Here is a 26,922-nt window from a genome sequence, read left to right on the forward strand (position 1 = left end):
TTTAAAATTACTCCCCGATTACTCCACGATTAATCTCCGATTTTTTAAAAACTCGCTAGGCCCGGACTGGTCGCCCGACTCACGCCTAGCGTAGTTTCGAACATGGATAATAACACATGAGACAAAAGGTTTATTATAAGAATGTTCAAAGGGATTAATATTGGGCTTTATTTATATCATTAGACCATGAATTTGAATATTGACTCTGTACTAGATTTTCCATTCCCCTAAAAAGCACATTGGGCAGTTATGATAAATATTGGGCTTTATATTAAGCCCATCATTTTGAATATTCTTACAGAAAAGAGTCAACTATAGGCCTAATGATCTAATCCAACCACGAATATCTCGTTTGTAATCAATATTATTATTGTCATCAAATTAAAGTTGGTAGGGGCGGAGAATCTCACTGTCTCTTTGATACAATCTCCTCGTCTGCACCAGAAGATCATTCTGTAAAGGTAAACACACTTCGGATCTCAAATACAACTCTCCTCTTGTGAATCTGTGTGTTGTTGTTGTTGTTGTAAGGTTAGAATAAATAAATTAGGGATTTTTGAGTTGACTTTGGGTGTGTATTATTACATTACTCTTACGAAGAAGATGAGTAGTAGCGTGGTGGAGACGACGAGAGCAGAGCTGGGGCTGGTGGTAGTGTATTTGAACAAAGCGGAGGCGAGGGACAAGATATGCAGAGCTATACAGTACGGATCCAAGTTCTTGAGTGATGGACAGCCTGGCACTGCTCAGAATGTGGACAAGTCAACCAGCTTGGCCCGTAAAGTCTTCCGTCTCTTCAAGTTTGTGAATGACCTTCATGCCCTCATTAGCCCTCTTCCCAAAGGCACCCCACTCCCTCTTGCTCTCCTCGGAAAGGTATTTTTAATCTTTGCCCTTCCTCATCAAATCCATTCGTCTCATCCTTCTGATTTTCTCGGCAGTCCAAGAACGCATTGCTCTCTACCTTCTTGTTCCTTGATCAAATTGTGTGGCTTGGCAGGACTGGCATTTACAAGGTAAGTGTCTCTGCATTTTTAAATAAATTAATTAGTCTATATAGTGTAAATCTTCAATTTTAGACTAAGTTTCTGTTTTTTTTTTTTTTGTGAATCTGCTTTGCTGATGCTTCAATAAGAACAAAGAACGAGCTGAGCTTCTTGGACGTATATCCCTCTTCTGTTGGATGGGTTCTTCGGCTTGCACATCCTTATTCGAGGTTTCTTCTCTTTCCATTCAACTTTCTTGCTTTGCTTCCAACGCTAATACTAGTAATCGCTAGTAACTTTTTCAAATGTTTTTTTTTTAAATAGATTGGGGAGCTTGGTAGGCTCTCAGCTTCAATTAAGAAGCTCGAAAAAGAGATTGGCAACAAGGATAAACACCAAGTAAAGCTTTGCCTCCTCCAAACCATTTATATTCTCCTAAGAAGAAACTCTGTATGCTGATTTAGATATTGACATTTTGTTTTTTTGGGGCAGAATGAGCAATACCGCGCGAAACTGCAGAGATCAAACGAGAGGTCATTGGCCCTGATCAAAGCAGGAATGGATTTTGTTGTTGCTTTCGGTTTGCTTCAACTGGCTCCCAAGAAAGTCACTCCCCGTGTCACTGGCGCTTTTGGTTTCGCCTCCTCTCTTATCTCTTGTTATCAGGTTATTATTATTATTATTATTATTATTATTCCCTTTTTACATGACAACACTTTACTTACTTATAGATGTGTTGTACTCTTGGGATATAGAAGTTCACTGACTAAAAGCCGTCACCAACCTCTCTTACTTTTTGCAGTTACTGCCATCGCATCCCAAGTCCAAGACGGTTTAGGAAAGAAGGAAAAGATGAAGTAGAGAGTCGTAGTTTCTTCATGTTCCATAGTGTGTTCTTCTGCATTAACTTACTTTTGTGTTTGATTTGTCTTTAATACTTGATTTTGTTATAAAACGTTTCAGTCTGTTTGGAGAATAAAATGATAAAACGTTTCAGTATATCAATCGACACTAGAAAATGGGCAAAGAAGAGGAGTAAAATACACACACACACTTGAATGTTCGTAATGTTTTTGTATTTATTACCGAGGCTGTGTCAAACAAAACAAGTACAATTGTCCTACTAATATATTTGATTAAAGGAGAACAATTATGAATTGAATAAAACTCCCTCTCCAAAAGGACCACATCATCAGCCAGATAGCTTACATAAATGTGACGTGTGTGTAAAATGGCCATCACAAGAATGTTCAAAAGTTGTTCTTAAAAGAAAGGCCCGTCAGATAGCGAGTGAACCACTTCCTTCGATGATCGGGTTCTCCTCACTTGCATCCGACGTTTGAGTTTTAGGCTTAGTCGTCGTTGCCGTCCTCGAAAAACCATACCCCAGAGAGCTTCCGCTTGCTTCACATAGCTGCCATTTCCCAATACAAAATCAATCAAAGACCAAACCAGTTTCTTATTATCACAAAATAAAATTTAGAAAAGCCGTATGAACTTGATCGAAGATTGAAACGCACCTCCGTTAGTTCAGACAGGTGACGGGTTCTGAACTCGTTGATCGTATTTGCTATTTCTGATGTCGGTAATTTGACCTGACAATGTTTTAACAATGATCATCATTTTGTCTATTTTTAATTACTATTTCCACAGACAAGAGATCATCAATTATGTTTTATTACCTGAGCAAGAACAGCAGCTGCCAACTGTAGACTTGGCTCCAGCGTCTCCGGTACAACCTACCAAATTTTTGTTTTTTTTGTGATCAAGATATTTAATGTAGGACTAAGACAGCTTATTAATGGGAAAGTGAAGGAGTTTTTGTGAACATTACAGCAGTAGCACCAGCTTTTTCTAGATTAAGACCATGAACAACGTCGTGTGCACGGACAAATGTCTTCACATTAGGGTAGTACTTGCTCAGAGCCCACACACATCTGTAATTTGCTCCTGGTGCGTCTAAAGCAACCACAGCAGCACATGCTCTCTCTGCTCCAATTTTGTGGAGAACCTGTATTGTTTTGCACAAGTAATATATATATATATATAAAAGCTGGTTTAATCTGTAAATGTCTCGTGCAGTCTTTCTTTTTCTTTGTGTACCTCTTTACTACCAGCGTCTCCAAAATAAACAGGGAGGTCCAAGGAACGGGCGATAGTCACTCTATCACTGCAAATAATATATATGATGTACTCAGGTAAGCAAAGAATGTTTAGATATGGAATTTTATATCAGAGAGGTTAAAACGTGATCGAATGTGTGTGGAAGTTACTGATAGTGCCCACATTTTTCGGTTTGTCTAAAACCCATAAAATGATCATAGAGCAAATAGGCGATGTTATCTTTACCTGCTGACATCGAGGGCAACGAAGGGGATAAGTCTTTCTGAGAGAAGCTGAGCAATTATCTGCACGTAACAAATATACAATGGGCAACAAGTTAGAAACTACCAGATGGTCTCGTCCAAAGAGCATAAGCTGAAGAACTTCAGACAATGTATAAACCTGCCCAACACGCCCAAATCCGCAAATAATTATGTGATCCTGCAAATCATCTGTCTGCAAAATAAAATCAGCCAAACACACAAAAGTGGGATTAAACATCAGTCAGACACGTAATGATTTCCTGAACCAAAGAATGTGTGAACTTCAGAACGACATTAAAGTCAAGTGGTACCATGATTGAAATAGAGCTAAAATTCTATACGAGTATCATCAAGATTCCTACCTCACTTTCAACCGGTAACAAACTTCTAACATCATGCAACTCAAACCGGGATGCAATTAACTGGCCACCAGCAGCTAACCAAGGTGTGATAGCCATCGAGATTCCCACCACAAGAAACAGCAACGAAGATAGCTGAGGAGACATTATACCCTGGAAGAACCGCCGGTTAGGCCTCTATGGAAAACAGTTGAAATATATTTAAAAAATTGATGCTGATAACAAACCTGATTGACAGCTTCTCCAAAAGCAACAAATGCAAACTCTCCACCAGGGGCCAGAAGAAGACCGGCTCTAATGGCAGATATGACTGAAATTCCGAACAACTTGCCCATGACAACTACTAATATAGTCTTGCCCAATATCAAGAGTCCCAATGTCCCAATTACGACAGGGAAGTTAGAGAGAAGAAGTTTCGGATCAATAGACATGCCAACCTGAAATGAGTATAACTCCTTTTTTAGTCTTATGAATGTGCTTACATATGTTTACAGTTGAAAGAAACATCAGAAGTAATACTTTCTTTCACCATCCACAATTTTTCTTTGCTTTTTCAGAAATGATAAATATATGGATGAAGCTATTTCAGAACTCATAAATTACCGTCATGAAGAAAAGACCCAGCAGAAGACCACGATAAGGAGCAATATCTGATTCTACTTGCAATGAAAACTCTGTCTCTGCAAGGAGTAGACCAGCCAAAAACGCTCCTAATGCCATGGAAAGTCCCGCCTGATTTACAGAAAGGAACATTTAGCAGAAGGGAAAGAATGGCATGGCGGAATAAATGTAAATGCCAAGTACCAACAAGATGAAGGTCATACCCTAGCTGTCAGTAAACTAGTCCCAAGGATAACAAGAAGTGTGTTGGCAGAGAATATCTCAGCGTTTCGATTTTCTGCAATCTGCTTGTAGATTGGTCGAAGAAGCTGTGGGTCACAAGAGTGTCAGTGCCTTGGATAATATATCCACAGGAACATATGAATTAATACCCGAAGCAGCAGTGATACCACAGCAAACTTTCAAGAGAAGTCAATGATAAACATATTATGTAACAAATCTAAAACATTTTACCTAACAACTTCAGTAATTAACTAAATATGATATCTGGCATCTCAAAAGTTAAAGTAACTGAGACTTACAAGACGGCCACCAGCAATTATGGCAGTAATAGCAACTGCTGCTTTGACTGCAGCAAGTCCAAGAGCTTCAGCAATGGCTTGAAACCCAATCTGAGAATAACAATTAGAACTTAGCATTTTCCTTACCATTAATACTTCCTAGACATCATTGAGTGTATACAAATATCTGGCACTGAACAACACATCTAACCCTACTCAATTATAAGAAGGAACCATAGAGATGTGCTTACCCCTCCTTTCGATGAATTAGGTGAAATAAGTGGGATGAGAATCAGTAAAACAACTACAGCTAGATCCTGTGAAAAAAATAACAAAATGATGAGAAACTCCCAGCATAGCTGTCAGAATGAACTCTGCTCTGAATCGACCTGAAAAAGCAAGACGGAAAATGTAGCTCGTCCATGTCTAGATGTACTCTCACTCCGTTCTTGTAAAACCTGATACCAAGTACAATGTTATAGTTCAACAAAATTCCTTTCAATAAGATAGCTACCTGAATGCAACCAAAGATGTCACCTGAAGGACAACAGCGGTGGAGGACAGTGCCAGGCCATTTCCGATAACTATTGCCGCTGGACCAGCCTGACCAGCAACGTAATGGGCAATCAATCCAACTACTGCCGCTGTCACCAGAACCTAGATTACAAAAACAGAAATGTAGATTAAGAACCTTGGACACAGAACTTGGATATATTATGTAAAAAGAGATATGGGAATATAAATCAAATCACCTGAGCCGAGCCTAATCCAAAAACATACTTCTTCATGGAACTCAGTCTTTCAACAGATAGCTTTCAAATCAAAAGAAAACAAACTATTGGATCTTCTTACAAACACAGATCAAAAGCAAAAGCACAGCCTACGTATATATCAAATAGTACCTCAAGGCCAATGTTGAAAAGCAAGAAAACAACTCCAAATTCGGCGATGGCCTTGGTTGCATGCACATTACGGATTATCGAAAGACCATAAGGACCAATCAAGATTCCAGCTGCCAAATACCCAAGAACAGGGCTGCCTATACATTGAAGCAGATGAAGCCATCAAGACAGCGCATAAATCTCTATGCAACATGATTGCGAGACTGAAAATGGTTTTGAGTAATGAGAGCATAGAAATTGTAGGAGTCTGAGGGAAGGGGATTCATTGGAGAAATAACAAAAAAAAAAAAAAGACTTCTACTAACCTCCAGGAATTTTCTGAAACAGAGGCACAAATATGACGCTTGCCAGCAGTAACCATAAGAAATCAAGCAGGGAAGCTTCTTCCTCGTTGACCTAGTAATTGCAGAAGTTTCAGCCTGCAAACTACATTCCATACAATTTTCTTGGGATTTTGAAAAAAGAACGAGAACGATCATTCATACCTCCTGGTGAGGGATCATCTCAAGCAGTTTCTTAATTCTCTTAGGAAGTTTCTGCACTTGCCGTATCAACGGCTTCTTATTGGAAGAGACATCTTCTGTACTAGTGCTGATAACATCTTGCTGTTGAAGCAGCTGATTGTTCACCCCTACTCCATTGGAGTATAATGTCAATCTGGAACATTTACGAAGCTCATAATCAACAAAAATACCAAGTTTCACGTACTAAGATGATCATTCAAAAATAATGAAAAAGAAGATCAGATTTTGAACTGACCCTGCGCCGAGAAGTGCAAACCCAAAAACTAGCTTGGGCCATTGCTGTTTGACAGAATCAACCAGACTTGCAAAAACTGTTGTGGTCCCATCCGGGTTGGAAGAGAAGAAAGATGCAGAAAAGAAACGGGAGGATTTATTAAACGATGCCTTGGGAGCATTAAGAGAAGAGCCCTCTTTTGGAAGATCTTTCTGTGTTTCCTGCTTTTTCGTCTGACCAACAATCTTTGACTTTTCAGAATCTAATTCCACCACTTTAGAAGACTCTACACTTGGCTTTCCATTCTCAAGATCGCTTGAATCAGAAGGCTGCGTTAGTTTTAGAGCCTTCGGAGCAGTTTTATCTGGCAAACGATCAGCTGTGTTCTGTACCAATGATATATCTTCATGCATTGGTGATTCTAATTCAAACTGATTGCTAGCATCTTCAGTATTACTTAGGATTACCACCTCATCTCCAAGAAGAGTTTCTTCATCGGAGAGCTGGCCCTGAGTTTCTTCTGGGGTCTGCGAGGCGGATAGAGACTTCTCAGCTATCTGCAAAGCAATCTGTGCATCATTAACGCGTTGAGTAGCCTCAAGCTCAAAAGCGACAGCTTGTTCAGCCAGTTTCATGATATTTGCAACGTCCTCATCTGCTTTCAACGCATTGATCTGTATAGTCTCAGCAAGGTCATTCAACTTGTCCACTTGTTTCTGCAGCTCGTCTTTTTTGCTCTGCAAACTACTCAGCTGGGCCTCACAGTTCGCTAAATTCACTCGGCATTGTTTTATGTCCTCCTTGGCAGCTAAAAGCGCCGCCTCTTCTTCTTCTTCTTCTTCTTGATCTTCAAGATTGTCTCTTGTCCCATTCTCTTGAGACGCTTCTTCTTGATCTTCAAGCGATTCCTCAACAATTTGAAGCCTAGCCTCAGCGAGCGACAAGGCCATAGTAGCGTTTTGAAGAGCTTCTTTAGCGACAGACTGCTCATCGACGTTGTCACGAATGAGATCAAGTGTTTTGTTAACCTGAAGCCAGACACCAGCGGCTTCATCCTTGAGTGCGATGGCGGTTTCAGAGATCCTCTGAGCTTTTTCCTCGAACATGGTACTATTGAGCCTAGCTACTTCCAAATCTTCGATTGCCTTGTGCAGTAGCTCCCTGAGTTCCTCCAAACCATCAGATTCGTTTCCCACTGTTTCTTCTTCACATTGATCATTAGTTTCTTCGGATTCCACATTACCACCAAGAGAATCATTACTCTGACAGCTTAACCTAAACCTATTAGCTTGGGATGCTATTGATTTTGAAGAATGCAAACGAGCCGTCGAAGTCAAAGTACCAATCCGAGCTGAATTACTCCACAATCGATGACCAGAGTGCGATCTAGGATGATAAGTCTTTGGAAGCCAGAATCTGGTGCTGATTACTCGGGGACTTAGCAGGCGACTAGAAACGCAGAAAGTGGGGGCAGCATGAAACAAGCTCGGAGGCTGAATAATAGATGCAGATTCCATTTCGAATCAAATCTAAATGAATCTTTGCTTTTTTGTTCCTCCAATCTTTATATACAAACACTCACTCACTGTGAAGCAAATCCAAAAAAAAAAAATCAACGAAAATCAGAATCGGGAGGATGAGAAATGAAATCCAAAACTCTAACCGCCTATCGAAAACTCAAGCGAAGACAACCGCCGCAGGGAGAGAGGGAAGGAAACTAACCAATCAAGCGAAATGGTGGAGAGACAGAGAGTTTAGCGACAAAGGGGGGGGGGGGGGGGGGGGGGAGTGGCTTCGTCAGAGAGGACGTCGTCGTTTCAACTGATTTTCCCGTCTCTTCAGAGTTTCACCGGTCAAAGTTTGATTTCTCTCCTCCTTCTCCTCCTCCGTGAGTTGCTCGCCAACAACCACAACAGTCCACAGACATGGTCAGGTTTTATTTTTTTGCTTTCCTTTTCCGTTTCCCATGACATTTACGAAAACACCCCTCCTCGTTCCGTAAACAAAAAAAAATATGATGATTTGTATGATTCATATCATCCGATAACCACCACTTTGGTTTCATTCGGTATATTACCCCCCTTAACCGAACACATATTCTTTCCCTATGCAAAGCATATACGGAGTAATCAGATATTTTGCTGACAAAGACTGATTTCAAATATGGATTTTATTCAGGGCTGCTCTTTGCTGTCTAGTTTCTTGACATTTTTTTTTTTTTTTTTTTGAGAAAGGGCTTTTCTTGACATTCTTAACTTAACAATAATTTCAAATTTGATCTACAACTCTTTTTTTTTGTTCAACTGATCTACAACTCTATTCCTTCTGATCTCACAGTTCCTTTGTTCCTTGTAAAGCATTCTATCTGTGGTCAGGCGCTATTGTGGAAGCGGTTTTTTTTAAAGATTTTAACTAAAATTTTGTTTAAAAGTCTATTCTTCAATTTTTTTGAGGGCCTAAAACTAGTGTCATATTACTATATTAGGCTTTGACCATGACGAGCCCTGATTTTATTACATATGTGTCAGTATATCACTGAAAACAAAAATAAAACATGATTCCTAAAGATAAAGATTAGGGAATGACACTTGTTCCAAATGTTAGACCATCGATCAGCAAGTAAATTGCACCGTTCGTGGAAATCAAATTAATTTTGCTTTCTTTGCTGTGTAAATTATGTATAAATAACGAAAACAAAAGTATTAAATAATGTCTTCATATGGAAACAATAACTCATTACAAATTAAATCAAATCTTTGGTCGCAACATTGAATTCAAATCACTCACAAACTGATCAACGGAAGATATTTTTGTTTTCAAGACTCTGAAACGTCGTTCTCTTCTTTGGCTTCGACGGCTACCTCTTCAGTGGTCTCCGGAGGAAGAGTGTTGCCTGAGGCCGTGCGACGGTGGTTGGCTGCTTGGAGAACGTGAGCGTAGTTGCCTTTCTCGAGGAAGAGTTGGTTAAAGTGATGCCGGCAATAGAGAACGCCATCCAGGGAAGCGTACGAGGAATGAGTCAGCGTGCAGCCACCGTGAGCGCACTTGAAACATGTCTTGTGGAAGCATTCTCCTTCCATTTGCACCTTTTAATATAAGTCACGTTAATTAACAGAACATGTACATATGGACTTACACCAAAAATGTCACCAAACCAATTGATTAATCCAACGCTTTCTTGGACCAGACGTTAACAATTGCAAAGCACACGAAACAAACCTTTTCAAGAGGGTAAACAGTTTTCTCACAAGCAGCACACTTGTCTTGTGTTCCACAGAAGATTGAAGATATCTTGCTTGGAGTCTTATTCTGTATTAATGTTTCATATCAATACACATGCCCCATGTGGTCAAAATTATAAGAGTGAAAATGTTTATTTAAACTGTTACGCAAAGTATATAAAGAAACGAGATCTGGAGAAAGAGAATTAATTAACGTACCTGCTCCGGCTTCTCAGTTTTTCCTGAGAAAAGAAAATGAACATGTGTTCAATCATGATGGTTCTATATATGCAAAAAGATGAGAGAAAAAAAAATATATAAAACAATATGAATTAATTAACCTGGTTGGAAATTTTTGCTGAAATTGCCAGATTCCTTGAAGAGTTGCTCAAAATGAGTCTTGCAGTACAAGACTCCGTCCATGGATGAATAGTTGCTCATCTGCCATATGCATCATCAACAGTTTCTCATCATACAATGATTATTATTGTTTCTACATGTGGAATAATTAATCGACCATGGCAGTATGGCAGCGCGGCATAGTCATATATAGAAAGATCTAACACACAAAACCTAAGCAAAAATAAAAATTGAAGCAAAGAATCTTGTAAGTGAATCATATGTATATACCACAAGGGTGCCTTTGCAATGGGTGCATTTGAAGCAAGACTTGTGGTAAGGCATTCCTTCAATGGACAACATGTCCATCACATAGACTGTCTTATCGCAAGCATTGCATTTGTCAGTAGTTCCTGTGAAAGACATTCTTTTTTGTTTTCTCTCTCTCTTTCTTTTTTGGGGTTTTTTTTTGTTTGTTGTTCCTCCTCTCCAGGATCCTAATAAATGAACCAGATCAAGAGCTCGTCTGAGGAAGCAATTAAAGAAGGAACCCCACAAAAGAAAAAGAAAAAAGAAAAGAAATTTGACAATGAGTTTTTTTTTCTGGTTACCTCAGACAAAGGAGGAACCAGCGAAATTTATGTCTTCTTTTATACGAAACTTTGTTGCAATTGTGAGGCTGTAACGGAACAAACTTTCTTCTTCTTCTCTCTGTCTCTCTCTCTTTGTGTGTTTTGCAAAATGAATGAGATATAATTGGGATGGCAAAAGTGATTGGAGTTGAGCAAAAGAAGGGTTTGCGGTTTCTGACAATTTCAACCCATTGAGGATGTTACTTTAAGCTGGCCAACTGTCTCTGAGTTGGTGCAACCCACGTCAGTATTTTTTAAAATAAAACCTACCAAAGGAATATTAACAACCTAACATTATACACACCTTTAATATTTTCTTTGTCAATAAAATATGTTTTTAATACGGCTTTGTATGTGTATATATCAAGATATCCGGTTGTATATGGAATCACTTTTTCATAATAATATATAAAAACAGAAAGTGAAGCACCACTAAAGTCGATTTCTTGGATATAAAAACAGTGTAGTACAAGTCTCATTTGCACAATCATGATTACCACACAATTATTGATTTGAATAAAGTAAAAAAAAAAGTAGTGTCATAACACAACTTGTTGACACAAGATAAGATCTGAGATTGTCTTTCCATGTCTATCAATTCTCCTGGAACAGTTGACTCCCCCATCTAACACGTTCCGTACCACAACATTCAAAGCGTGAATGCCTTTCACATCATATATCTCTACTGACACGTTTCCATCGACTGGTTTTGTATCCATCTCTGTAAACGAAGAGGTTGATAACAGTACTGACATCACGTTTTTAACCCATTGATGAGTAACGATGAGTTTCAGACGCTCTTTATCTGGTGGATAATGCGGGATTAGTGAGAAGTTTATGTCGTTTCCTTTATCACCTGCTCTGCTATGAGCAACGGAGTAGAGTGGGATCTTTTGGCCAGATGGAGCAGGAGAGCGATTCATTCCAGATGAATCCGTCCATTGTTCCCCTCTCACTACCAATATATTTTGATTTTCGGTAGAGGTCTACAAGTGGAAACCAATAACAAGCCGTTAATTGATCATTTTGATAATCTAACCGACCTGACCAACTACTTTTTCACTAACCTTTCCAATTTTCTCTCGAGCAACTGGAAAAGGATGTTCAGGGCTCTCTGACTCTGACGTTTTTGTGTGCTCAATCCCAGTTTTCCACATTACAGATTCACGGCTTACCTGGACAACCACCAAAAATATAACATCAGAAGCCGAGAACGTGATTTAAGCAAGGCTATATTTAGTTATAATTCCATGAGGGAGACGACGTACCAAACGCTTTTCAAGAACAATCTCCATCTTGTGTCCGGTACTGCATTTTATCACAAGCATCCAAATCAAAACCAAAAAGACAATCCAGAATATCAGATATATGCTCTGTTTTAACAAATAACTATTTTCATTACATTGAGATTGCCAAGATATATAGATTATCAGATACAAAGACAGAAACACACGTTTGTCAAAGTCCCAACTCGCAAGTCAATCATAAGATGTATCAAATCAACTGGCTATGGTATCGTGATGCTACAATAAGAATTGGATAGTGAAATGGCTAAACATGAATGTGAATATAAGGTACCTAATTCCACCACCACCAGCTGGTCCGTTTGTATATAAAGCAGTAAACTCTTTCGTTAACTGGACCGCATGTTCCTTCAGTTCGAAAAGACCATCCATGCGTAATCTAATATCTCCACAGGAGTTCCAAGACGGTTCAGCGCCATTACTCCTCGCCTTCAAGCTATCAAGCCCAATCACATAAGAAAGAATACATCTATTAACACCAGGAATGGTTTCTTCCATCCAAGATCGAACCTGAAAAAAAACACAAGAAAAATACATTCACACTTGATAAGAAATGGAACATCAATCACAAGCACTATAAGGAGTCATTTCAGGCGAAGCAGACTCTTATAGGGCCAAATAATGCCTACTGCATCATAGAAATTTTAACCATAGGCACACCAGACGCTCTGAGGCTTTAGCACGTTGAATAGATCCATGTCCTCCATAAGATATCTCTCCCCATCCCTTCCAACCACACTCCTGCGCAGAAATTACGAATTATAGAACACAAACCTAGGTTGCTCTTCAGTATCAATCTAATGTTACTACCATCATTTTCTATAGATAATAAAAAAAACCTTTGGAATCAACCGCAAGAGTTTCTCAGGCACAGAGGTATTAGCAGATGGTTTTGCTCCACTGCACTGTATTTTGCAGTCTGACAGGGGAAGGAAAGAAACGTCTTGAATATCAATTACCTGCAAATAAGGTTTTCAAATCAACCTGTTTCCGCTATAGTTTATTCTTCTACAATTTTGTACCTCTTAACTTACCACATCTGGTGTAATGTAGGCGCTAGGATCAGCAATTTCGTACAGCAGTTGCTCGGCGCAAGTGCTGGTGTTTAATATGCCACCACTACCTTGAGCTTTTAATACACATACTTTGCCGTCATAGCCAATTTCAGCATAAGGAAGTGACAAGTCCTGGAGGAGAGGGAAAGCCATGTCTCTATACTGGTCACCTAAATGACATTGAAGAATCAAATACAGGTAATGAAAAAGAATCCTACTAATAATATCATGAGCAAGCGAGTGTGAAGCGCACCTGGATGCATGAAGTATCCACCAGTGAGCTGACAGCCGCACTCTAGAAGGTGGCCAGCAAGAGTTCCCTGAGCTAGAAGCTCCAAATCATTCCAATTCCAACCTAGTTCATAGACCTATCGATGCAACAAGGAGCTGGTCAGATTATATTAGCCAATAAGAAACACTAGTCTCTTGAGTTTAATTCAAGCCAAAGGAGATGAATGATGAGATATGATTAAGAATCTGAACTTCCCAGCGGTTATCTGGTACCACAAGAATTGGATATCAGTGGTTGGATAGAAGATCACATAAAACATCCTCACCATAGGTGCCAAGAATAAGGCAGCATCAGCTACTCTTGAGGTGATGATAACGTCAGGTTGGTACTTCTCAAGGCATTCAACAATAGGAGCTGCTCCAATATAAGTGCTAGCACCCTTCAACAAGTCAGGAAAACCACATATATCACTAGGAAGGGCGAAATAAACCACGGTTATCTGAATTTGAATATATTTATTCTCCTAAATATAACAGCAGTACTCGTAATATATACATATACGACCACAGTAATTGTCACTAGCTGATAAAAATCCCAATGAAGCATTCGATAAGGAGTCAGGGAAACAGGATCATACCCCCTCAGAGCAATATTGACCCCCAAAAGATGATCCAGAGCCTAAACAAGATTCAGAGCCTAAACAAGATTCAGAGCCAAAGATTAGAGAGAGAGACACACGCAAACACAGAGTGTAACTTCAAGGAAGAAAGAATATACAACAAAACTCTATTAGTACCAGTTTCAAAATGCACCTCATGAGCCACAGCCACAGAGATCGTGAGCCCTAATTCAGTGGCTACCTCAAGAACTTTCTTCTGAGCCCCGAGAGGATCAACTACAAGGACAGAGCAGTATAATATATATAAAAAGAAAAAAGAACAAAGAGGAAGGAAAGAAGGGGATGAGATCATACTAGCACCCATGTTAGTGATAATACAAGTGCCTTTCTCTACAGCCAAAGGTAGTAACAAACGCATCCACTCTGAAACTGTTAAATAAAAAAGAAGGCTTACTTTTTTGAAAGTTATAAAAAACATATCAAATCTTGAACACATACCGCGAGGGTCGTAACCGTCACCACCAGAAGACATAGAGAGCCAGCGATCAGCCAGGGTTCGTTCGGCTAAGCACTCAAGGACAAGGTAGTTAATCTCTTCAACTCGCTGGAGGAGTTTTAGAGCCGCCAATGGCCTGTCTCCTCCGAATCCAGCTCCACATCCGACGTACACCCTCTCCTTTCTCCTCTTCGGGTTCTCTCTCTTGGAAAAATTGAAATCCAATCAAATATCATATCGCCCAAACCAAAGAAAAAGAAAAAGAAATTGAGTTTTTTTTTTTCCCTTACCAACTTAATCACACAGTCGCGGAGAATCTCTTTGTTCGCCATGGTTGCACAGTGGGCTGGAGATGACGTCATCTCCCAATAGATGATCGCCGATTGGTTAAGCTTAGGAATTGTTTGAATCTTGGAGAGAGAGACGTGACGGATTCGAGTTGCCGAGTGTGAGTGAGTGGTTATGCTTATCCTATTTGATTAAAGTTGTAATAATATTTAAAAGGTCCGAGTCTGATTCCTATTCGCGTTACAAGGTGACTATTTATTTCTCTCTCTCTCTCTTTAGGTACTCCTTGTGTTGGTAAGAGCCTTGTTATCCAAGCATCACCTCATGAGATATGTATGCATTTCCTCTATCAACCTACTTTCTTTTGCATCACTAGGGAATCAAAATAGTCAACAAGTTGCTTAATTTTGTTTTAGGGAAGAAAAAATAGTTATCTATTATTTTTATCATTGCCATTCCATAAAGAGAAGACAAGAGATAAAAAGTGGTGAGACCCTTGAATCAAAAATACAAAGAACCAAGAAGTAAAACGGCAACAGCAAAAACACAAGAAACTGAAAGCACAAAATATGAATAGGACTGATCAAACGGCATTAAGATTGCATTCAGAGATTGACTCGTCCTTTGATGATGTCGAGGCTCATCTCGCTAGGGTCTGTTGCTTGCAATTCAACTTGAATCCCATCCAGTTCCCTCTTGAATCTGTCCTTTGAGCTTGCGTACAACATCTTACTCCTCACTCTTGACGTATCTGGTGACCTGATGCCAGTTCCCGATGTGTTTAAATTATGTAAGAAAAATTTTTAATCATGAGAAACAAAAAATTGTACCATGCGATGAAAAAGATCTTGCTCTTCTGGCAGTTCTCAGGAGTGGTGAAATCGAAGTCATAGACAGCATATCTGCACTCGTTCTCAGGCATACATTTGGTGAAACTGTCGTATGTTTCTTCTGGATTCCCAACCATATCTATCTTTACTTGCTGAGCCTTCTCATCAATTTTGAACACAATAAACCTATAGTTCCTTTTTGCTTTCAACTCCAAGAACTTGAGCTTGCACTCATCGCTTACGTGCATCCCAGACGCTGAATTAGCCTGCACATACGCATAGTCAACATGCTATGATCAAACAACACATTAAATGATTGGTAAAAAATGAATTTGTAGGAACTTACCATGTTCTCTGGTTGATGATGATCAGAAACTAGAGATAGTAGAGGATGAGAGGAGGAGATAGAAATAAGTTGGGCTTGGGTCATTAGGCTGGTCACGTCTTATAAAACCAAACAAGACTTCGATGCTGTCACGTTGTGCCCCATATTAGATAATAATATCTTTATTTTATTCATGCATACACATGTAGTGCATCATCTATGTGTATGTGAAGTTTGTCCCGGACATGATTGAGAAGTTGAGGTTTCATGATGTCCATGTTTTTTCTTTTGTTTCCATTAAGAAATTTGACTTTTTATTTTTATTCAATTTCCTCAATGGATTATATGCAAACAAGCTGAAGGTAATCTTTATTGTTTGTGTTCAATCGGTAGCGTTGACAACTGTTAAACATTGTGTACTAATTAAACATTCATGGTAAGAGTAGAAGCTACTCCCATTGGTTTTCAGTTGATACAACATAATGAGACAAAAGTGCATGTAAATATTTAAACAAACAACATTAACAGCAGGAAGGCCAACAGAAACCTTTATAATTGGGTGTTGTGGTGTTGAGCCTCTACCTCTGCGTCAGGTTGAATAATAGGGTGAGAGGTTCTGTATTCTTCCTTGGAAAGTCCACAGTAAACAGCATCTGTGCCACCATAAGTGACGAAGTTCCAGCCAAAAGCAGACCCTCCAACGACCTTGTTGTCACCAACAACAGAGCTTGCCTCAGGTGTTTGATTGAGTGCCTTTCCGTTGGATAAGGACTCGGTTTTAATTGATTTCTCAAGTTTGGGTGTTTGTCCAATCATCTCTCGGTGCAGTTGAACCAGAAGCTTCATCTCTGCAAAAAATACTCAGAATAATTTAATAATTTAAAAAAGAAAACAGAGTGTTGTCTGTTGAGAAGAGTGTAATGAGAGCGAGAGAGAGTGACTCACTCTCTTGAATTTCGAATGCTGCCTTGCAGTTTCTGAAGTCGGGAGTTCGTAGTACCTATAACAGATCACATACAGTACTCCTTTTACATCTATTAATTCAACAAACAGAGAGACAGAGAGTTTGGGTGCATCTAAAATTTAGTACCTCGAGAACATGAGGGCGAAGATCCTTGACAAGGAGACGCATCTTGTAGTAGTTGGAGTTCTCCATCTTGAGATTCCCTTCCAGCCCCCTCTTTCTTCCCCTTGCCGACGGATCTGACGGAGCCACCTGCGCTCCTCCTACATGTGGCCGAGTCGGAACCGGCGGAGTATCCAAGTCCATCGCCGGCGAAGATCTCTGATCTGGTGCGGCTGTAGGAAGCGGATGAGAAGAAGTGGCGGAAGGAGGAGGCGGAGGAGGAGTTGCGGTGGAGGCCGATTTCTCCATTTTCAAAAAAGGGGTTCTCTCAACCGTAAGCAGCAGCCGGGAATTTAAAACGACTGCGTTGTTAAGAAACTTCTGATTGGGTTTAGGGCCTACTTGGGGGCCCATTATCTTTTTCTGTTCCAAATGGCCCTTGTGTATTTGATGACAATAAATATACACAACACTGTAACAGTCAAGGGACAATGTAGCTGAACAGAGAACTTGTACCTCCTCTAACCACTCTCCTGAGATATATGTTCGTAATAAAATAAGTCAAATTCTGCATAGCTCAAAGCTGGATTTAATCATTCATAATTCTAAGAATATATTTTTTTAGAATTCACTTTTTACATAAATATAATCTTCATCTGAGAGATTCGCCTAATGATTTTACTCATCCCTCCAAAAGTGATTGCTTGTACAGAGTATGACTTTGATTTGTGATAATCATCTTTTTATGTTGACAAGTCAAGCATGAGTTGTTCCAATAATTCATCTAGAATCAATTCACTAGTCTCAAAGCCAATGCACTCAACCTCACATCTAACGTCTAACCACCAGTTTCCGCGTTTATCCATGTCTTCTCTAATGATTTGGTCCACCGAGTCAGCAAACTGCAACGGGAAGAGACGACAATAAACCTCTTTCTGAACCTCGTGAACGATGCTCTCATCACCACTGAATGACCAGACTTGGGTTCTTGGTTTAACAAAGGAAAGCCATTGAGGAAATCTGCAGAACTCGAAGATGAGTTCGTTGATGGAGTCAAAGAGGAGCTCATGGTCATGCTTAGCAGCACAAAGCTGACTTGGATAGAATGGTATGTTGCTGAACAGAGCCGGGTTGAGAATCTGGTCGGAGAATTCTGTTTTCAGGTACATCTCTTCCCAGCTTGAGTCTATTGCATCCAACACCGCTTTAACGTACTCAAACACTGCTTCACCTGATTTTTTTTTGTTGAAGATGAGTCAATGTCAGCTCATAACTAACTGAAATTTTCTTAATCTTAAGTTCAACAGAAAGTATAGTTTTTTTGTTTACCTTTTGCTGGACTAATTTCATATCCAATGAACAGCGGATCAAGAACTAATTTGTATTCATCAGTTCTAGATATATAGTGACATGTTGAGGCCGCAGAGAGAATAGATGGTTGTGGTAGGCTCTCTTCATGGAAGCTCTGTTAGAACCAAAAGAAAAAAAAAAAGAAATAACCATATAATTCTTCTCTGTTTCTCCATGATAACAAAAGAATATGCATAGAACAATAATAAATTCAACTAAAATTTTGCAAACTAACCAACCTCATCTTCCTCCACATCAGAATTAGTTTTAAGTTCTGATATCTCAAAGGTGACGAAGTTGTGACTGCTATTAGACACGGAAAGGCTGCTACTATCTTGGCTTAACGAAGCACTTTCTATCTCTTTGAGTAGTTTATGCAGAATATCAAAAGACAAATTAATAAACATTTTAATATGTTTCTCAAATATGGGAGAATATTATAAAAACCAAAAACGGCGTACCTGCCAATGTTTCAGATTTCATGAAATCGTCTGGAGCAGATCTGGAAAGCAGAGTTGGATTCTTCTGGTCCCATATTTTTCCAGGACTTCTAAAAGGAGACGAATACCCTGGGAGCAGGGATACCATATTTCTTTGAGCATATTCTTCACTCGTTGCCAAGTGTTGGTCGGAATCTCCATTCTCAGACGACAGATTATGTTTCTTCTCCTTGACGACAAACCTCTTCTGAGATGTTGAAGTCATCCGCTCGAGAAAGAAATGATCTTTTGTTGTTGTTGTTGTTGTTGATAAACTCTTTCCCTTATTCTTCCCCAGTACTAGTAACCGCTTATTGTCATGTTGCGGTTTCTCCTTGTTTATGAAAGAATGTTTCAGCCTCCTCATCATCTCAGACAGAGACATATGCACATTCTTATTATTAGTTTTGTCTCTTTTCATCATCAAACACGAATCTTCATTTGGTGGTGCTGATCTCTTCTTCTTCTTCCTGCTGAACATACCAGATAGCAATACCTTTACTGACCTCTCGCTTGTCTTTTCTTCTTCTGCAGCATGATGGTTTTCTTTTATTCGCATTTCTTTTTTAGATATGAGAACTGAACAAGGATTTGCAGTCTGCAATCTCTGATTTTCTTTTACAAACAGACAAGAGATTATTTAAAAGTCTAAAGTTCTTTGTTATAATTTTGTTGCTGACCAGTAAAAAATTCTTCAGCAAACAAATTAATTGGTGCATTGTTTTTGTTTATAGAAGAAAGATCTAAATAAAATCTACTGTTATTTAACATTTGTCTTTATTCATATTTAATGTTTTTATCTAAATAAAGTATTATATATTGGTTATCACATTTGGATGAAAATAACTAAATGTTATATATTAACATTTTCATTTTTTCATTTTTTCATTTTTTGTCAGTAAGAAGTAACATATTCAAAGACCAAATCACCAAAATATGTTTCCAAACAGAATTCAATGCTTTTGGTGCTTAGTTGGAAGAATGTGATAGGATTTGACTCCCCCATAAAACTCTGAGATAATATGTATAATGTAATAAAAGGAAAAGAATATGCCAAGAGTTTCTTTGTAAGGATTAGACAGGACTGGAAAAGAAAAGGCGAGATCAGTGTCAAATTAAAGAATAAGCAGTTGGTGAAATGAGTTTTTGTTAAGTTTAGTATACGGTTCACCAACTAATAGTGTTTTGGTATTTTATATTTGATATTTTCTAAAAAAAATATTTTTTACAACTACGAATATTTTTATTTTTAAAAAATAATATAATTTGGTAAATCCTTATTATTTTATTTCATTTTTTTAAATATATCAAATATAAAATATCAAAATACTAATGTTTGGTGAATCTGTAGGTTTAAACCAGTGTTTTGAAACCGACCCGGACCCGCGGTTGAACCGGTAAACCCGGTAACCCAAAATAAATCCGGGTTGGGTTTTGTGAAAAACCCAAAATTTAAAAACCCGCAAAAACCCGCTAAAACCCACTAAAACCCAAAACCCGGTACCGGTTGAACCACCGGTTGAACCAATATATAACTTTTTAGTTGTTAATTATATTTTTAATTGTGTTTTATATTCTAAAATTTTAGGTTTTTATTGCCGTCTTCTTTTTCCTCTTCGTCTCCTTACCTCTACTGGCTCATTTACAATTTATTACAATTTGTTTTACTTTTAGTTTATTTTGGATTTGAAGTTTAATTTATTATTCACATTAGACATAAATATTTATGAATTTTATTCTTGATTTTTTAGATGTCATAATTCTTAACTAGTTACATGTAGTAAACTATTTTTGATATTTTGTATATCAAATAAAAATAAAAATATAAAAGTTAAGTTAAGTATTCTAAATGTTTATTTAACATAAAATATATACATATCCAAACTATTATTTTATGTTTTAAAGATATTTAGAAAGTAATAACTTTAGTTTCTATATTTTTATTTTTTATTTATTAGCTAATATATTATTTTATAATAAAATTAATTCATTTATTAATTCACGGTTCATCCGCGGTTCATCCGCGGTCGACCCAGTGACCCGGTGACCCAATAGTCGTCCGGTTCAGTGTCCGGATCGGTTTTCAAAACATTGGTTTAAACCCAAGAAAAACTCGGGTGAAATATGTTGAAAATTTAAAGTGGGACATTTGAAAAAAAAAATCAAAGTCTTGACTAATTTATCGATTATATATAGTTTTCTGAGTATACATAGTTGCATGCAGCATGTGAGTATGTATATATATATATATATATATATCTTTATCGACATTACATAGTTGCATACAACATGGAGACTGGAGCCTCTGATGAGTACTATGAACATAATGCTTTATATATTGGGAAATCGGCAAAAAAAAACACGAACTTTACAGAAATGGCCAAAACAAATCTGGACATATTAGCTGGCCAATAAAATCCTGAACTTTCATTGACTTACCAGATTAGCATACCGTTAACAGGGATAACAGATAATTTAGATGACGTTAATTTTGGATGAAACGATGTAGTTTCATTTAGAAATGTTATTAAAAAATGTGCTTCCATCGGAGATCAAACCCGTGCACTCGTGTTTAATGGATGTTTAATGGAACATGTTTTTGCCACTGAGCTAGTAGGCTTTACAATAGATTGACGAACAAAGTTTTTTATATTGGCTTCGAAAAATAAAATTTTATTTTTATTTAAAAATATAAAAATCTTAAAAATTTTCATTTTTTAAAAAAAAATCAAAACTAGCTTTAGAAAACAGATATATTTTTTAAAAAAAAAAATTTGGGAAGATTTAAATCGAATTTTTTTTTTAGAAAAAATTGAAAACTTTGGAAAGATTTTTATTTTTTTTTAAAAAAATCAATTTTTTTTTTTAAAAAATGAAAATTTGGGAAGATTTAAATCGAATTTTTTTTAAAAAAAATTGAAAACTTTGGAAGATTTTTTTTTAAAGAAAAAAATAATTTTTTAAAAAAATAAAAATCTTCCAAAGTTTTCAATTTTTTTTAAAAAAAAATTTCAAAATCTAGCTTAAAAATTCACTTTTAAAAAAAAAATCGTAATTAAAAATTTTGGAAGATTTAAATCGAAATTTTTTAAAATCGAAATCCTTTTAATTAAATAAAACGACGTCGTCTTAAGATTTTGTCTTAAACAAAACATCGAGATCTTTTAATCAATAAAAAGAAATAAGTAGAGTAATATTCCAAAAAGTCCACCAGTCCAGTGGCAAAAACCTCTACCTAGAACCCCGAGGGCATGGGTTCGAGCCCAACCAAAAACAATTTTAATTAAAACTTAACAACGTTGTTTTGAGGTTTTGTCTTAACAAAGATCTACATGAAACGACGTCATTTCGTTAAACGGAAATAATTAACGGTGAGTTAACACTGTCTTAACTCTCTGTTAACGGTGTGCTAATCTGGTCAGTCAATCGTAATTTTTTTAATAAACTGAAAAAGTCAATGAAAGTTCAGTGTTTTATTGGCCAGGCTCGTGTACATGTTTGTTTTGGCAATTCCTGCAAAGTTCGTGATTTTTTTTGGCCGATTTCCCTTTATATATTCAATCTCACATTCACAATGAATTTTACTAGTTGAATAATATTAAAGCTATGGTGAATTTTGAAAACGAATCTTCTATCTAGTTTGTGGTCTCTTGATTGACACGGTACCTTTGAGTTTGTGGTCTTGTTTTCTGTAGTTTCTTAGGGCTGCGGTTACTTCGGTTGGATTGATCAAAAGATAACTGAAGAGGGTCACATATGAAAACTAAATCAGAAATGTCTATTCTTGATTCGTGTTCAGTTTAATTTGTAACAAAGTAAGGTGTTATCTTATAGGGAACTGAAGTAATGCGTTAAGTTCCAAACAAAAATAATAAACTAATGTATTTAGACCTTTTTTACATATTTAATATTTGCGAAAATTTTACCTGTTTATGCATTTGTTCTTGTTATATATTTATTTAAAGAAGTTATCTAATTTGTTTCATGCATTGACTTGTGTTTTGGTTAAAACGTTTGCTATATTTGCTGTGATGGAGTGGACTTCATAAAAATATAAACTGTTTGGTTCTCAGATTAAACAATAGTACTAGATTTTTGACCCGCACCCCGTACGGATGTATATTTCAAAAATATATTGCTATTTATTTTTCATGTCAATATCAAAACTGGATAATAATTTTAAATCTGAAAAAAAAATAATTTAAATGGATTATCCGAACCTGAACTGAACCCACAAAGATCCGAATATAATTCGAACTGAAATTTAGAAATAACTGAATGGAGCTGAAATCTTTGACCCCGGAAACCCGAAACCCAAAACCCAAACAGGTCCAAAACGAACCCGAATAGATATCTGAACGTCCAGCCCTAGTCATAATTCGAACTGAAATTTAGAAATATATGAATGGGGCTGAAATCTTTGACCCCGGAAACCCGAAACCCAAACAGATCCGAAACAAACCGGTATGGATACCTGAAGGCCCATCCCTAATCACTATTATGTATCATATATACGTCATTGTATAATTAATTGTAGTGGTCCATCATATAAATAATCATATAATTAATAGTATTTTATATGTACTATCTTATAAATAATCACATATATTATATTCTTAAAATTTAATGTAAAATATAAAAACCATAATTTAAGTTGGTATATGAAATTAATTTTTTTGTTGTATTTTTCTTATATATATTGAAAATATTTTTTTAATAATGGTTATTGGAAAACGATGTTTTTAGGTAATTAGATTAGTCCATTTTGAATATTTCAAAACTGATATACTTTTATCCATGTTTCAAAATTTTAATTTTTTGCATTATTTTTATGAATTATTATTAATTTTATGATTTTTGTTTTTGAAAATTGAACTTTTGAAATTTTTATATTTGACTAAACTAAATAAAGTAATAATATTGTTTTTAAATTTTTTTTATATAATATACTATTTATATTTCAGTTTGTGTTTATATTTTTACCATAAAGAATTGTAAACAAAAAGAATTGTAAATATAGTGACAAAATTGTAAATAAAAAAAATATAGAATGAAGGTTTTTTAATTTATTATAAAAAACAATGGCTAAATGTTTAAATAAAAGGAAGTATTAAATATTTTATTCATGTTTCTAAACAATTCTCATTTGTTATTAATTTATTAAAAATACAGTGGCTAAATGTGTAAATAAAAGAAAATACACATCTCTACTATCTATATTTCCAAACATATTTCATTTATTCTACTATTTTTGTCTCCAAACAATCAAATTGTGTATTTTAACTTTAACTAGATTAGGACCCGCCCTAAAGGGCGGAAATTGATTTGTCAAATTTCAATTAATAATATATGGTATATATAATATGTGTATATAATATTATATATATTTTGTGTAACATTTATATATATATATATTAGACATATATATATAATATTTTATTAAATATATATAGAATTTAATAGTGTTATAATTTGTGTTGTACTTGTTATTAATTTGTATTTAATTTTCTTTCATTTTTAGTATAACAATTTGCCTTATCACACCTTTTACCTTTTAACTTATACACATAGTTATGCCCGTTTTCAAAAAAAAAAACTTATACACATAGTCTCGTAAAATGTAATATATAAAAAAATATATTTAAAAAATTTACTGATCATATGCCACCATTATTTGTTTGTTTGAACAAAAAAAATCATGTTCTTGCATAACTGTGTATGTTGTGATATGATGTAGGTGAAGAGTAAATATATGGAAGTAAAGTTAGTGATACGAACATGAGCCTATGTTGGTCTATGCCACAATTATTTGGTTTTTGGAAGATCAATGAGCATAAGCATACACGGTCTTTGTATGCTTACATTGTAAATGAGTCGGATATTTTTTCTCTTATGTCTGGAATGATATGGAACTCGTTGATTTAAGAGTGGTTCAGTTTTATATGATCTAATTATATTAAGAGATTAACCAAAAATATTATAAAAGTGTTACTTGTTAGGTTTAACTAATCTATGTTGGTTAAGATTTGGTTTAATTTAAGTTGGTAGGTTACATTGTATAGGAGGCATGATATATTCTAGCAACAACTATAAAAGAGTCCAAAATTTAAATGAGAACTTCAAATAGTAGATAATCCCTAAATTAATAGATTAGATAATATAGATATATAAGAATACCCATAAAATACAATTTGGCAACTGCTAAATTTATTATTTTTTGGAAAAATCCAATTTGCTTTCTTCACACCGTCTCTAACTATTTTTTAAACTTCAAAATCATCAAAACTTGAAAAATATATTAAATATATTGATGTGAATAATATAATAGAGAATAAATAAAATTATATATACAAAATAGTAATTATTAATAAGAAAAAAATGGATCTAAATGAAATAAATATTTAGGCCAAGATTGGGTGTATATGATGGGCTAATGGTAAATCAAAATTTGATTTGTTATTGAAGATTTCGAAGAAAGAAATATCTAGTTATGATCTCTTGTGTAATAGCGATTGCTTGGATTTAGGAGTCTGGTGATTTGTTATTGAAGTAACAAATATTAAGTTATGATCTTGGGTGTTTAAAAACGATTGTGTGGTTTTAGGAATCTTTTTTAATGGTAGTGAATTGTGGAAGGAAAATAGGATTTTTAATTTAGATTTTGTACACAAAAGATGGGAAATATGCCAAACAATTAATTTGTTAAATAGTAAAATAGCTAAACCATAATTCGCCAAATTAGCATATTTAGTATCGATTGTGATAAATATTAAACCATAAATTGAATATTGATTAGATTATGATTAAGAATTCGTTATGAATCATTTGGTTTAGTTTATGATGGGTTAGCTAAAAGAAAAACTATTACAAACCATAGGTTTCATGGAGTATTGGATTGGAACAATATAAAGTATGTGTTGATTGGTCAACTATTAAATCTGGGGTATTGGTTTTGAATAGTTTAGGTTTTGTGGTGGTCTAATTTAATAATTTATATATGATTGTGTACCAGCATATTAAACTCGGTTATAATTTAATAATTGATCAATATAGAAAAAAATGGCAGTGGTGGTATAATTTAATTTAACGTGTTATAAGAAAGTGTTTAGGGAATAAGAAAATGCAAAAGTATTGTGTTTTAACATCAGTGGCATTTCTTTGTAATATTTGTGCAATTTTAAGGGGACATAGCTAAGTGTATTTCCGTTTTAATAGTTTAGATGAAAGAAAACGGCTTAACCCATATACAAAATGCTTGCTGTTTTTCTCTGACTCGGAAAACTTGTCTTCCGTCAACCCTTTCGGCAAATAACCTGTAGTGTGTATGCGTTTCTGAAAATGACGCACGTCCCTTTCTATGGGCCACAAGCTAGCCATCATTTTATCAAACATGGCCCAACAAAGGTTTTTGCACACGTGAGATTTAGATAAGTAACAGGACGCGTGTAAAAACAGACAAATGGGCTTTTTCAAACGTGGTATGTTCTTATTGGCAACTACACTGACTTAGTATGAGGTCGGCCACACACGATTTTCGAATTATAATTGTCCAATGGTTTACTGTAACATGCCGTCTTGTCGGTACGGTTCACACGGATTCAATTAAAAAATTAATCAACAGAAATTAAAACTTATTTGACCAAAAAGAAAGAAATTAAGACTTATTTATTGGCTAGCCGGTGATCGGTAGATTTGATGCACATATCGCATTCATGTTCCACGCACATGCAAGTTAGCTCAGATGCATAAAACCGGTATTTTTATTTTATTTTACAAATGTCGCTTTTCTGTTGTTGAGGAAATTCACTTAAACATATAGAAGATCAGCATCATTTCGACTTGTAATGGTCAGTAAACACGTACAATGATATCCTCTTCATTGTGGTGTATCGTGTTCGTGTATACTGTGTATAGTGTATATACACACTAATTGCAACCGCTAACGTTCATATATAAATTATGTACGAACTTAAAAAAAAAGGGATGGTAGAATGCTGTTCCTTCTCTCTAAAAATTTCTTGAGAGAGAGTGAGAGATTCGCGGTGGTTCCTTTTTTTTTCTTCTTTCCCTTTTGTTTTTTGTGGCTTTTCTCGATGATTCTGGTACACTGTGGTCTTTTCGACATGGTGTAACCGGCTTTGATTCCGGTGGTTCGCGTTCTCCTCGACGGAATCATCCGGCTTTGATTACTCCGGCGGTTTATGTTTAACCGGT

The 26,922-nt window shown here is 36.1% G+C and overlaps 8 protein-coding genes across 10 annotated transcripts; 1 reads left to right on the plus strand and 7 right to left on the minus strand.

Annotated features, from left to right (window-relative positions):
- Positions 1-304: 304 nt before the first annotated feature.
- Positions 305-1,985, plus strand: LOC108861449 (peroxisomal membrane protein 11C). Of its 2 annotated transcripts, none has more exons than XM_018635312.2 (7): positions 305-461; positions 604-876; positions 942-1,016; positions 1,136-1,216; positions 1,311-1,385; positions 1,479-1,652; positions 1,789-1,985. In XM_018635312.2, exons 2-7 carry the CDS (start codon positions 604-606, stop codon positions 1,822-1,824), a joined length of 714 nt encoding a protein of 237 aa, XP_018490814.1. In that variant the 5' UTR covers positions 305-461; the 3' UTR covers positions 1,825-1,985. The 2 variants fall into 2 exon arrangements, with proteins under 2 accessions (XP_018490814.1, XP_018490815.1); XM_018635313.2 differs by having other exon boundaries at positions 306-461; positions 601-876.
- A 60-nt stretch (positions 1,986-2,045) lies between these two features.
- LOC108861444 (K(+) efflux antiporter 1, chloroplastic) lies at positions 2,046-8,384 on the minus strand. Its single transcript, XM_018635307.2, has 21 exons — positions 8,195-8,384; positions 6,494-8,057; positions 6,220-6,391; positions 6,040-6,130; positions 5,735-5,871; positions 5,585-5,644; positions 5,370-5,489; positions 5,222-5,290; positions 5,084-5,149; positions 4,854-4,943; positions 4,536-4,640; positions 4,315-4,443; positions 3,939-4,148; positions 3,715-3,864; positions 3,492-3,545; positions 3,336-3,394; positions 3,090-3,156; positions 2,821-2,997; positions 2,669-2,725; positions 2,507-2,581; positions 2,046-2,400 (listed from the first exon to the last, which is right to left on the minus strand). The coding sequence occupies exons 2-21, from the start codon at positions 7,987-7,989 to the stop codon at positions 2,266-2,268; spliced, it is 3,519 nt and encodes a 1,172-aa protein (XP_018490809.1). The 5' UTR covers positions 7,990-8,057; positions 8,195-8,384; the 3' UTR covers positions 2,046-2,265.
- A 773-nt stretch (positions 8,385-9,157) lies between these two features.
- On the minus strand, positions 9,158-10,905 carry LOC108857055 (LIM domain-containing protein PLIM2b). Its single transcript, XM_018630978.2, has 6 exons — positions 10,644-10,905; positions 10,324-10,529; positions 10,035-10,134; positions 9,913-9,935; positions 9,692-9,781; positions 9,158-9,558 (listed from the first exon to the last, which is right to left on the minus strand). Exons 2-6 carry the CDS (start codon positions 10,456-10,458, stop codon positions 9,289-9,291), a joined length of 618 nt encoding a protein of 205 aa, XP_018486480.1. The 5' UTR covers positions 10,459-10,529; positions 10,644-10,905; the 3' UTR covers positions 9,158-9,288.
- Positions 10,906-11,086: 181 nt separating this feature from the next.
- On the minus strand, positions 11,087-14,847 carry LOC108856355 (uncharacterized). 2 transcript variants are annotated; one of them, XM_018630134.2, is made up of 14 exons: positions 14,661-14,847; positions 14,373-14,574; positions 14,229-14,303; positions 14,052-14,150; positions 13,893-13,933; positions 13,581-13,694; positions 13,277-13,391; positions 13,003-13,193; positions 12,808-12,927; positions 12,629-12,709; positions 12,243-12,478; positions 11,933-11,972; positions 11,732-11,839; positions 11,087-11,650 (listed from the first exon to the last, which is right to left on the minus strand). In XM_018630134.2, exons 1-14 carry the CDS (start codon positions 14,730-14,732, stop codon positions 11,204-11,206), a joined length of 1,941 nt encoding a protein of 646 aa, XP_018485636.1. In that variant the 5' UTR covers positions 14,733-14,847; the 3' UTR covers positions 11,087-11,203. The 2 variants fall into 2 exon arrangements, with proteins under 2 accessions (XP_018485636.1, XP_018485635.1); XM_018630133.2 differs by having other exon boundaries at positions 13,893-13,951.
- Positions 14,848-15,087: 240 nt separating this feature from the next.
- On the minus strand, positions 15,088-15,958 carry LOC108838355 (actin-depolymerizing factor 10-like). The gene is made up of 3 exons (XM_057010295.1): positions 15,835-15,958; positions 15,489-15,754; positions 15,088-15,417 (listed from the first exon to the last, which is right to left on the minus strand). Exons 1-3 carry the CDS (start codon positions 15,916-15,918, stop codon positions 15,264-15,266), a joined length of 504 nt encoding a protein of 167 aa, XP_056866275.1. The 5' UTR covers positions 15,919-15,958; the 3' UTR covers positions 15,088-15,263.
- A 258-nt stretch (positions 15,959-16,216) lies between these two features.
- LOC108859408 (uncharacterized) lies at positions 16,217-17,225 on the minus strand. Its single transcript, XM_018633307.2, has 3 exons — positions 16,904-17,225; positions 16,759-16,813; positions 16,217-16,661 (listed from the first exon to the last, which is right to left on the minus strand). The coding sequence occupies exons 1-3, from the start codon at positions 17,186-17,188 to the stop codon at positions 16,363-16,365; spliced, it is 639 nt and encodes a 212-aa protein (XP_018488809.1). The 5' UTR covers positions 17,189-17,225; the 3' UTR covers positions 16,217-16,362.
- A 101-nt stretch (positions 17,226-17,326) lies between these two features.
- Positions 17,327-18,425, minus strand: LOC130494923 (uncharacterized). Its single transcript, XM_056985763.1, has 3 exons — positions 18,412-18,425; positions 18,209-18,342; positions 17,327-18,110 (listed from the first exon to the last, which is right to left on the minus strand). Exons 1-3 carry the CDS (start codon positions 18,423-18,425, stop codon positions 17,623-17,625), a joined length of 636 nt encoding a protein of 211 aa, XP_056841743.1. The 3' UTR covers positions 17,327-17,622.
- LOC108858458 (uncharacterized) lies at positions 18,258-19,349 on the minus strand. The gene is made up of 2 exons (XM_057010296.1): positions 18,691-19,349; positions 18,258-18,590 (listed from the first exon to the last, which is right to left on the minus strand). The coding sequence occupies exons 1-2, from the start codon at positions 19,265-19,267 to the stop codon at positions 18,460-18,462; spliced, it is 708 nt and encodes a 235-aa protein (XP_056866276.1). The 5' UTR covers positions 19,268-19,349; the 3' UTR covers positions 18,258-18,459.
- Between the last annotated feature and the right edge of the window lie 7,573 nt (positions 19,350-26,922).

This window comes from Raphanus sativus, chromosome 5 (genome assembly GCF_000801105.2).
Source record: "Raphanus sativus cultivar WK10039 chromosome 5, ASM80110v3, whole genome shotgun sequence".
In the NCBI taxonomy this organism is placed as follows: domain Eukaryota; kingdom Viridiplantae; phylum Streptophyta; class Magnoliopsida; order Brassicales; family Brassicaceae; genus Raphanus; species Raphanus sativus.